Raw genomic sequence first — 12,086 nt, 5'->3', positions numbered from 1 at the left:
ATGGGAGTTCAGGTGTGGTCCGCCCAGGTGCATCAGCGCCTCAGTGTCCCACAGCCTTTGGTGGGCCAGATCTCAGCACCATCGGTTACAGATTAGGTCTCAGACGCGATGATGGATACTTCTCCAAGGCGTGTTTAAATGCTCGGTACCCACCGATTTGAAGTGGTGGAGATTTGGAGCCTGAACCTTGTTGTCCAGTGGTCGAGGCTGTAAGTGGAGATATATATATATATAGATAGATATATATATATATATATGTATTTTGGCTATGAAGATCCGTTCTCAAATGTATGAGTTCATATATCTCAGTATCCAGCCCATTCTGTGACACTTATCACTAGTTTAAAGTGAAAAAAATTAACCTTTTCTTTTTTTTTCTGATTTAAAGGTGAGATGACCTTCAAACAGCTGCTAAAAACAACCTTAAAAGAGAATGAAAAATGAGATTTTCTTTACAGAGGTTTTCCCTAAGAGACAGAAAACTGCTACGTTTCTCGTGCTCATTTTAGGTGTGCTAAAATGATTTAATATAATTTCCCAATAATTTTAATTTATTTTTTTTTATTCTTTAGCAACTCTGTGTCTAATTATTGGCAGTCGGCAGCTGTGAGTATCACAAAAAGAATGGACTGTAAGAGGATGGTTGCATTATCAGATTTATTTTTTTTGGCCGTTCTGCACTTGAATTTCTCATTCCTTAGATGAGCCCAGAGCAGACTGTACCTGAGCATTAGGAGCTCCCATGGCTCAGTACCTTGCTAATCTATCAGTCCACCTCCTGTCTTGAATTTCTAACCAGTAAATACATTTGAAATACGGTGAACAAGCATTTTATTGGTGGTACAGGTCATTGATTTTTTAAATACTGTGTTATTAAACTATGTAGTTAACATTATCCGGTTCAAAAAATCCTCATGTCGTAGGGCACCAGCAGATCCAGACAGTGCTCTTGGACCCTGCAATAACCGAAGGAAAATACCAAGCGAAGCCACTGGATGTCAGTGTCGCTTCACACAGTTTTGCGCAGCGCAGCATCATCAAAAGCGCTAAAACCCCCATTTACGGAGATGTTAAAGTCGAGCCCAAGCCATTTGAGTCAGAGTCTGACTTCTGTGTTGCCTGGATTTTCACCTTTATCTGGTGATAATTCTGATCACTCCATGGCAAAGGAGCTGCAAGTGTCAAGCCATAACGGCTCCTAAACGTCCTGTACGATGACGGGATGGAGATTTTGGCTTTGTGAAGGGCAAAAATCATATCTTGTTCAATTAAGGTCCACACTTAAGTATCTGATGATTGAAGTCAGGAGTACTTTTAAAGTTAGGTATTCCTGAAAATAAATGCATTGCATCCAACTTTGTAAGATGTATTGGGAAGCTTCGGAGTTTGAGAGTTATGTTTGGTTTTGATGCACCAGAATTTCAGATGGGGAAGTTCCTTCAGTTTTGGTAGTAAATAATTTGCACACTTAAACATATGCAGTTTATGTGGTCTAGTTTAATATTTTATGTAATATATATGAACAACTTATTTTTTTACAAATTCTTGAAATTCAGGAATGCTTTGTTGAAGATGTGGGGTTTTGTCACTGTTTTGGTGTTGTTCCATTTTTTTTGTCATCCTCTTATCATTCTAGTAGCTTATATAATATTCTCATGTGCTGTGTTCTGTGATGAGCGGACTGCACAGATTGGTCCGATTGTAGTAGTACCTAGTTCAGTCTGACTTTCATTCCCATCCAGCTGTGTTTTGTCAAACATACTTGGAATTTTTCATATGATTTCTCTTGGAATTTTAGACATCTTTCCTGAGAGACACAACCTTTGTGTAACCAAGGTTTTTGCCTGTTTTTTTCTTTTTTTCTCAAGTCTTTAATCTAGTATCCTCTGAATCCTTTAGCCGATTTTATCTGCATCTGGCCGAAAGACAGCAGTACCAAAACTGAGTTCATAGAAATTGTTGGTCAGGATAAAGGACAAGGAAGAATGAAAATTTGTTACACCACTGAAGAAAAGTTGAGGAGAGCTCAATCGTTATATATTCAGTTGGGCAGCGGCCAGACAGCCAGAAAGATGCACGTACCTAATGATAGCATGTACTTTCCCTTGCCCAGTGAGGGTAGATGAGAGAACACGGGCAAGTGACTTGGATGAACTGGATGTTTTTGGGGAACAAATGGTGTGAATCAACCGGAATACAGCAGGATGACACCAAGCTGAGTGGTGTGGTTGATACTCTAGAGGGAAGGGATGCCATCCAGAGGGACCTTGACAGGCTAGAGAGTTGGGCCTGTGAGAACCTCAAGAAGTTCAACGAGGACAAGTGCAAGGTCCTAAACTTGGGTCAGAGGAACAGCCTGTACCAATACAGACTGCAGCATGAAGGGATTGAGAGCAGCCCTGCTGAGAAGGACCTGGGGGTACTGGTGGATGAAAAACTCATGTGAGCTGGCAATGTGTGCTTGCAGCCCAGAAGGCCAACTATATCCTGGTCTGCATCAAAAGAAGTGTGGGGAGCAGGTCAAGGGAGGTGATTCTGCCCCTCTACTCTGCTCTGGTGAGACCCCACCCAGAGTACTGTGTCCAGCTCTGGAGTCCCCAACATAAGAAAGATATGGACCCATTGGAGCAAGTCCAAAGGAGGGCCACAAAGATGATCAGGGGTCTGGAGCACCTCTCGTATGAAGACAGGCTGAGAGAGTTGGAGTTGTTCAGCCTGGAGAAGAGAAGGCTCCAGGGAGACCTTATAGCAGCCTTCCAGTACCTAAAGGGGGCCTACAGGAGAGATGGGGAGGGACTGTTTATGAGGCAGTGTAGAGACAAGATGAGTGGTAACAGTTTTAAACTGAAAGAGGGGAGATTTAGGTTAGATATTAGGAAGAAATTCTTTACTTTGAGGAGGGTGAGGCACTGGAACAGGTTGCCCAGAGAAGTTGTGGATGCCCCATCCCTGGAAGTGTTCAAGGCCAGGCTGGATGGGGCTTTGAGCAGCCTGGTCTAGTGGGAGGTGTCCCTGCCCATGGCAGGGGGGTTGGAACTACGTGATTTTTAGAGGTCTCTTCCAACACGAACTATTCTGTGATTCTGTGATTCTATGAATACACATTTAGTTAGTCCAAATTGGTTTAATATTGTATGTTTGCAGATATTAAATAAATGATCTGTCTTCCTAAGAAAAATTACAAAGAGCAAGTCACATTATTTCCATCATGGCATCTATGTCTGCCTAAGGTATGAATAACTTCATTTAACTGCATCCGAACATATGTAAACTTGATTATTGTTCTTGAACTTTCTGGTCAATTTATGCGAAGATTAAAAGGGGTTCTCATGCAAGGGTCCAGTGATTTTCTGCAAAAGCTGCTTCTATCTGAAGTGGGGATTAGGACTTTTACCTCAGAGTTTCAGAGTTTGACAGAAGCTTTTCTTTTTGAGGTCTAGGTTGGAGTAAAGTGTTGGATTTATTTTTTTTTTTTATCCTTTGCGGCCAGAGCCAGAGAATCAAACCTCCTAACTCCATGTATCTACCATGTGTACAAATATCCAATGTAAGTAAATATTAGAGGAGCTGATGAAAATAGACTGTCCCCGCAGAGGTTACCTCATTTTTCACTGAACCTATTATAAAGCAAGTTTGAAAAGCCCACCAGATCTGATCTATGATGCGATCATTCTTTCCTTTCATGTACTATCTGTGTTCTGAATTTTGACTTACGGTAGATATCTTTTTAGCATTTTACATATGTACACTACTAGAGTCATAGTATTGGATATTTTCCAGAAAAAAATCAAATAGGCTTCACTTATATAAGCTCGTCAAAAGAGCTAATTGTAAATGATCTAACTTTACAGCTCTGTGTATGTGAATACTCTGACTTAAATGCATAAAAGCAGAGGGTCCTCACACTTATCCTTTGTTTTTCCAGAAAGCTAAGTCTTATACACCTGTTTCGGGAAAGCAGAGGTCTGACAGTCCTGGTAGCTCATGTACATCGTGATACAGTTTGAAGTATGACAAACCTGCATGGTTTGGGGGGTTTATAGATTGTAGTTTTATAGGTTAATGAAAGCCACCTGATGGGAAACATTTTAAAAGTCATGTGCATGATAGAGTATGTGTTTCAGTTAGGATACTAATCTGTTTTAGGAAAGTGTTTTCTCACGTTTCTTTAAGATTCAAATGTTAGACTACTGTGTAGTGAGATGTATGTTTGCTGTTGTGCATACCTGTACATCTGTTTTCTTTCAAAAATTTTGATTTCTTCATCTGGGGGGTTGTAAATAATATGTTGCTCTGTGTCACCGTTAACTAAGAGTACTTTATTAATTCCAAAGTTACAACAAGGAACAGTGTTTTTCAAGACTAATGACGTTTATCAACTCCAGATTTAATGATGATGCAGTTTTTTCACCCATCAAAGCAATTGTTGGAGTAAACCAAGATTTCCACACAAATTCCACGTCAGCACGGACATCCCAAAGACTTTGCATGTGCAGCTCTGTCTGTGTCTAACTTGCAGGGCTTATTTTCAAGTATTAGTTGTAAGATACTTGCACTCATGCATGCACACACCCATAGAGAGAAATCATTCCTTGTTATTGGTGATGGACAAAAGTCTGTTGATGTGGCTAATCCTGGGGGATCAGATACTAATCTGGGACTGATGAAAACTGTCCAAATTTACTGACTCTGCAAATATGAGATGGGAAAATCTCAATTACAGACTTTTTCAAACAGCTTCAGCATTTTGATGCTTGAAGTTTGAAGAACAGAGAGTATGTTCTTGTGTGTTTAGTGACAGTTCTTTTGTTTCGTAATGTCTTTTTTTTGACTGTTTCAGAACAGTCGGAGCTTCTAGTGAACAAAGATATTTTTTTAAAACAAATATGAATTAGTCTCTGTTACACAAGTACCCAGATTTGGGTACATTTATATATACATATCTATGTGTAGAAATGTATTTTGATTTTTTCCCCTCCAGTAATTGCTATTAAAGCTAGAGGTACTGAACACTTTATCGAAACTAAGCAGCCCCTGCAGCTGAGTAACTCTCACTGTAGCTCAAAGGATTCCTGTCCACTTCTGATCATCGAAAGTAGGGAAAGGTCTGTGTCATGAAACACTTGGCAGACATAAAAGCCTTGATTATGAAGTCCTTGAACAGCACTTTCAAGCTATAAACAAAGACACACACACACACCACACAAATAAAAAACCCAAACAAAAACAAACTAAAAAAAAAGAAAAAGAAAAGAAAAAAAGAATCAATTCTTAAAGGTTTATTCCAGTGAACAGAAGTAAGGTAAATATCTCTTGTGTGTTTCTTCCATTCTTTAAAAGGTGTAGATGGATAAAGGATGGGCAGGGCAAAGAATAACTATGCCTGGAATAGTTAAAAGTGAAGGTCTGTCTGAAGCAATCTTTTCCTGCTATTTCTTTTATTATTTTTTTTCCCTTTGCACTTCTAAAGGACACAACAGTGGGCATAACCTGAGCGTCACTCACTAGAATGATCAGTGGTCTGTTTGCTCTTGGGCTTTTCTCCCTATTGCATTTGCAAACAAAGTCTTATTTTTCTAAAGTTGTTTTGAGTGGACAATGCTTCAGTTTTGTTCATCTTAATCTAAACAATAATATGTAAATTAATTTATATAAATGAAATTGAATTATTAAAAAAATATAATTTTTACTGCCTACTGCAGAATAGCGACCGGGAAGACACTTTGCCCATGTGATGGATCTTACACTTTAACTTAAATTTCTTTGCCATCCAGAGATACACAAATCTTAGAGGAATGCCACTGTGTCCTTGCTGCGTATCAGACAAGGCGTTTAGATGTCTTGACATTTAAACCTCTTCCATGCTCTTATCACTTTGTATCTGAGCACTTTGTATCATGCACAAAGTGCAAGAAGTTATTACAAGGTCAAAAGTTACTTGGTGAACTGTCTTCATGGAGGCAGCCTTTGCTGGGTGAGCGACTAAGAAAGGGGTAGCTTTGGAAAAGAATGATCGTCACGAGCGTTTTTGGCATTTCCCACGTGGAGCTTATAGCTTGCAGTCCTTCACTGCACTTTGAGCTTGGTACAATTTAGTCTGAGACTTCTGCCTCTGGAGAAAATCTGTATATGTTTTCAGCAGGATTTATTGCTACCTGATGTTCGGAATTTTCTACATAAATAAGCTTTTAACTGTCATTTAGAAGACAAAACAGTGACGGAGTAAAACAAGTTTGCAAGCACCAGGGTTACTGAGGACTTCATGCCCTCCTACCGCGGCCAGACAAGCTCCCCCCAGCAGATCGAAGGCTGCTCTCCTGGGCTTGGCAGGGGCATGCCTGCTCGGCTGGGCACTTCCCGCTCCTATTAGCATAGCCCAGCCTATATCCTACACACACCCAGTAATACCTCATTTTGCCACTGGACTGAGGCCAAAAGCACGAGCATTACAGGGAATATAAAGCAGGAGGTTACTGGGAAGGATCACAAACTAACGTGGGACTCGACCAAATTTTTGCAAAGAGCAGAAAATCTGATCTTTGCTATAAGTCGTTCTTGCATTTCACGTAGCTGTTTATATGACTGAAGTGTTTAATAAGAGTTTTTATTGAGTGTAGTTAGAGAGCAGCTGCAGAAATCTTAAGTGCTTCTGTTAATTTTTTTTTCTCTGTAGTTTTGAAACTGCAAAAATCTCAGAAGAAAACTGGAGACTGACACAGATCAGGGTGATTCCTCAACTGTTCACTCTTCTGGAAGAACTGCTTTTGCGGGGTGGGAATGATGACAGGGGCAAAAAGAAAAAGAAGTGTAGTCTGGAGGAAGATCCAGGCTATTCGCTTTGAAGATATCAAACTCTGGTGCATGAGAAGGCTGCCCATCTTGAGATGGATGCCTGCCTACAATTGGAAGGAAAACTTGATTCCTGATACGGTTTCTGGGGTGATGCTAGCCATCCAGCAGGTGACTCAAGGTACAGTTAACACATTTCAGATTCATATTTTGAAATCTGGTCATGCTGAATTGGTCTCGTCTTCTTTTCTTTTTTTTTTTTTTACTTTAATTTTCTTTCTTTTTAATATTATCTTAAAGCTTCAGTTAAAACAAAAGATGTGCTTATATATCTACTGTTGATTTAATCTGAATAAAAGTATAAGGAAAAACATTATAGTCTTAACTCTTATGTGTGTATAATGGATGTGCAAATGTGGATAGAATTGCCTTGTGTTATTGAAGCTGATTTCTGTGAGCTGAAACTTTACTACATATCCAGTCCCTTTGACAATTTTTTGAAGACTTAGTATAGAAAATCAGAGAGCAATAACTCTGTATTCATACAGTGTATGGTTATATACAATATTTTATCAGTTAAATGACCAGTTGTCCATATTTCAAAAGGTAAGAAAAGTATGTCTATATGATAATTGCATTGTACGACACAGTGTTCTGGAGTAAACATTGGCATTAAACTGTTACCTGTGAAAGCCTGGGGCACAGCAGGAAAACTTAAGAACTTTCTGTGCCTAAAGGGTGCTTCTGTCAGGTATATTCATTACCCACGGAGAGGATCTGCCTGCATCTGCGGCTTGCGTACTTCAGCTCCTGTGTTGATTTAATGCTGTATTACACCTACCACGTCTCTTTTCAAGCAGCAATACAAAGTAGGGGTGGAGCTAGGCTCCATTTGGCAGCTTAAAAAAAAGAAAAAAAAAAAAAAAGGAAAAACTCACCAACCCCAAAGCCTGCACAATGACAAAACCTAAAATCCCAGTAATTTGGGTTTGTAAAGTGATTGCTACTGGGAAATAAATGATTTTGTTGGGTTTTGGTGTGTCTTTGGTAACATCACCTTCTTTTGGCAATATTTTGTATTTGTCTCAAGCAAATCACAGCTGCTTACCTGTCTCAGATGGACTTTAACTCCTTCCCTTGTGTGAACTACATATATTATTTCTTAACAATTTCCTATATTAGCTATACTTAAGTACCATTCATGTTGTTAAATTATAAGCATTCATTTAATTCAATTATGCTGGAGCTGGAACCAACCAGTTTGTGTGAGTATTTGTGCTTTTAAAGTAATTAGGAACATCTGCATTGGCATGATTTAACTTTAGGAACCTTCATACTGTAACACTGTAAAGTATCTAATTTCACTGGTATGTGCGTATACAACAATCATAATTAAAATGCTGCTAATAACAGTATGTTGAAATTCATCAAAAATATTAAGTTAAACAGCAGTGCTGCACTGCTGGTAGTTTTAGCCAGGATTTTCTTGTTTGAGTCTTGTACCAAGAAGTAATTTAATGTAACAGATAAATTGAAGAAGATCCAGTGAAGACAGAAAATATTTATTTTGTGTTTCTAGATTATCTTTATGTGATCTAGAAACCATTTTATGCTTTATTTTATGCTATTTAAAAACAAATGCACTGCAACCCTTCTCTCCTGCTGACCTGTTTTTCCTTTCTCTCTCCTCACTGCTTCTCAAGATTTCAGAATGATTTTAGGGGATGGAAAAGGAGGAGAGTTAGATACCAAAGCATTTTATCATGTTTGTGGTGCTTTAACTCGAACAAACCATATTTTTTTTAGACCCTGCTTGCATTAGCTCTTTTCCTAGTGTTGTAAGCCTTCCAGTTACCTGGACTATCCTTTAATGCTTTTGCAGAGAGTCATGCAAGAAAATTAAATGTCCCATTTGTTATATAGCATGAAGGGAGGAGACCCCAAATTTTTCTGTCTTTTGTGTTTCCTTCCACCCACAAAATAAACCAAGAAGTTTTGTAATAAAATGAAAGGTAGAAATTCTAACAATGGTAGGAAAAAGTTGGTAACCAGTGATAATTGACAGGCAGAGCACAGTGTAATTTGGTGTTCTGGCAACATGTTTAAGTAAATTCAAGTATATGTAAATAAGCTTGAGTTATGGAAGTTATGGAAAAATCTGCAGTTGTATTCATATGCAACAGTTTTCTGAGTGATGAAAGCTGCATACTCCAGGGTACAGAGCAGTCCAGTAGCTTAAGAATAATTAAGAAAGACCTTCCGAGCTGCGTTTTTCACAATTTCCTACTGTGACATTTCTTACTTATCTGGTATTGGCCATGTTCAGATTATTCAGGTTGGCAGCTGGTCTCATCTGGTGGAATGTGTCTGTTTTCCAATATCTAATCTAAATTTTAGATGGCATAGCTGGATTCCCTTTGTAAAGGAAGGAAGGAAAGAGGGAAGTCACTATCCTTAGTGTGTCGTAGTGAATGCAACAAAGATAATGCTCATAACTGCTCCTTACAGAATTTTCAGAAATTGTTTCTGAAGAATTCCTATCTAATAGCAGATTTTGGTGTCTGCCTTATAAGGGAGAAAAACAAAAGAGAAAATTAATAGGAATCCCAGCGATTGATGTATGCGGATAATGTTTGCTCCCAAAAAGTCTTTTATAAAGATATAGGATGGTTCGGAACACCTTTTATTTTGGACAAAGTTTTAAAGAGTTACTACCGTTAATCATCTGATTTTCAGGGTCAAAATTATTAATTTCTAAATGTGACTTGAGCCTTCAAATTCTTGTAAGGTGCCTTCAAGTCAACTACTTGAAAATTAAAACACTTGAGCTCATATGTAAGTTAAGGTTTAAATATCTTCCATCATGACACACGTAAACTAGAAACTTGTCTTGTGGTGACAGTCTAGGAATGGTGTACAAGAAAGTCGTGCTACCTGAGTATTTAATTGTCTTTACTTCCATGAGCGGTGTGGAAGAAATGGATCTTTAGAAGGTAAGGTGTTGCCTTGCCCAACACTGAGCTAAGCTAAAACCGTATGTCTCTGTGCCTAAAGGCATTATCCTTATTCTCTCACAATGTTGTCCAATAAGGAATATAATAATTATCAAAGAATCCATAAGAAATTATGTAATAATTTCTCCAGAGTGAATCTTCTGGCGCTGCTTTTCAAATGCTTTCGAAACTTATTTAAAACATGCCCAAGTCATATTTGACCATTCAGAGGGAATCTAATGATCGACAGCATTCAGTGCAACTAATAGACTCAGTACTGGAGTCGGGGAGAGGAGACTGAGGGGTGCAGGGAGGTGGGAAGGTAAGGCATGGGATTATCCTGTTGCGCTGCTCGCTATTTGTGATGAAAGAGTCATTGCTGAAACCAAGCAGTCATTCTCCCAGTGTTCCTGTAGTTCTTTCATTGTCTGCTAAATATACCAAGTTAATCCTAATTCGTGAGTCTGAAAATTCACTGCTGAATTCTTCTGTCCTATTTACCTAATGAAACAACACTTGCATGGTCTCTGTGTATGTCCTCTAATTTTAGAGTCTTTTAGCTAATTCCACAGAAGATGGACAAAGAAGTGTCAAAGATAATTATGTTTCTACAAATTGCATGAAAATGGCCAGTGGAAACAGATCCTACAAGCTCTAAAAAGGGATAATAGAAACTCGTACCTTCTTAGGCATTAGCTAACCTGTGGAGTGGGGGGAAGTGCCCTTTCAAATGCACCAATTGCTGGAAAGATTCAGTTGTAGCTTGCACTGTCTCAGACTACAAAGTCAGTCCACTGTGAGTCAAAACCAGTAAAAGAAACTAGGCTTCATTAGCTCCAGCACGGAAAACTATCATTTAATAATACTGAGCTCAACACCTTATTTTTCAGACATAGAATCCTTATTTGTACTCTGATATCTAAGGTTGAAAAATAACCTTTGAATCTAAAATGAATTTTGTCATCCAGTCTTGAAGTCTGTTATATACTTTTACAGACAGCTAAAAAAATTGAGTTTTCATGTTTTGGTGTTTGTCTAACACCTGATTTGTCTGTGTTTCTCAAAAATATGTTTTTTATATAGACTAGAGCAAGATATCTCTAAAGTAACAAACAAATCCTTAACTTGGTTCTTGGACTAGCACTTCATTCCTCTCTTCCCTTTTCCTTTAAAATTAATTAATACCCCATCGACAGTCATCACATGAAGATTTTTATTTCTGTTTCATTTTGTGTTCCTCACCCATACACACAAATTCAATTGCTAGATCCATACAGGTATCTCATAAGTGCCTAATCTGTTTTTGCTCTACAAATTGAAATAGTGTTAATAAAGCAAAGGTTCTGCAGCGTAGGTATCTAGTTGTGGGGAAGTTGCTTTTGCATTCCTTACTAGTGAACGGAGATCTGGTTGATAAGGTTTAGTGAAATTTATGGTGTTCAATCTGCTTGTGGGAGGTGGTGAGTGACTGCATTTGCATCTCTTTCTTTTTTTCTTTTTCTTTTGTTCACTTATTAAACTGTCTTTATCTTGACCCATGTTTTCTCGCTTTTGCTTTTCTGATCCTCTCCCCCACCCTTTGAGGGGGGAGAGCGCGAGTGGCTGGGTGGGTGCTTTGCTGCTGGCCGCAATCAGCCCACCACTGTCATCTGACTAAATCTAATCATCTACTTCGTTAAGTGTGACTGGTAAGATTTTCATTGAGTGTAACAGTGGACTGTCTCAGTGTGCAGACACTGATGATATAGACATCCAAATTAAGGTGAGATGTTTCTCAACCATTATATCTGTGGCATTCTGGGTAACAAACAGTTTGTGTTCAACATGGTTAAAGGCAGGTCTTACTGTTTTCTTTCCTGTAACTTGTCTGTTGACCTGTCACAATAATACCAGAAATCTTTTTGTGGCTTTTTCATGTGACCTGGACACTACCTACTTGCCTGAGAAGCATACATTGATCATAGAATCATTTAGGTTGGATAGAACCTTTAAGATCATCGAGCCAAACTGTTAACCTAGCACTGCCAAGTCCATCATTAAAACACGTCCCTCAGCATCACATCTACGTGTCCCCTTCCAGGGATAGTGATTCAACCGCTTCCCTGGGCAGCCTGTTCCAGTGCTTGACAACAGTTTAGGTGAAGAAATTTTTCCTAAAATCCAATCTAAGCCTCCCCTGACACAACTTGAGGGCATTTCCTCTTGCCCTATCATTTGTTACTTGGGAGAAAAGACTGAACCCCACCTCTCTACAACCTCTTTTCAGGTAGTTGTAGAGAGCGATAAGGTCTCCCTTCAGTCTCC

At 38.8% G+C, this 12,086-nt stretch overlaps 1 protein-coding gene across 1 annotated transcript in view; it reads left to right on the top strand.

Annotated features, from left to right (window-relative positions):
• The first annotated feature begins 6,777 nt into the window (after window positions 1-6,777).
• The window catches only part of SLC26A7 (solute carrier family 26 member 7), a 70,943-nt gene continuing 65,634 nt past the window's right edge, over window positions 6,778-12,086 (top strand). Inside the window, exon 1 of the mRNA XM_054191970.1 lies at window positions 6,778-6,970. Coding sequence (XP_054047945.1) covers window positions 6,778-6,970 — 193 coding nt within the window. The remainder of the gene's footprint in view (window positions 6,971-12,086) is intronic.

The sequence above is a fragment of the Rissa tridactyla genome, chromosome 2 (genome assembly GCF_028500815.1).
Source record: "Rissa tridactyla isolate bRisTri1 chromosome 2, bRisTri1.patW.cur.20221130, whole genome shotgun sequence".
Taxonomy (NCBI): Eukaryota; Metazoa; Chordata; class Aves; order Charadriiformes; family Laridae; genus Rissa; species Rissa tridactyla.
This window is presented reverse-complemented; position numbering and strand designations above follow the sequence as displayed.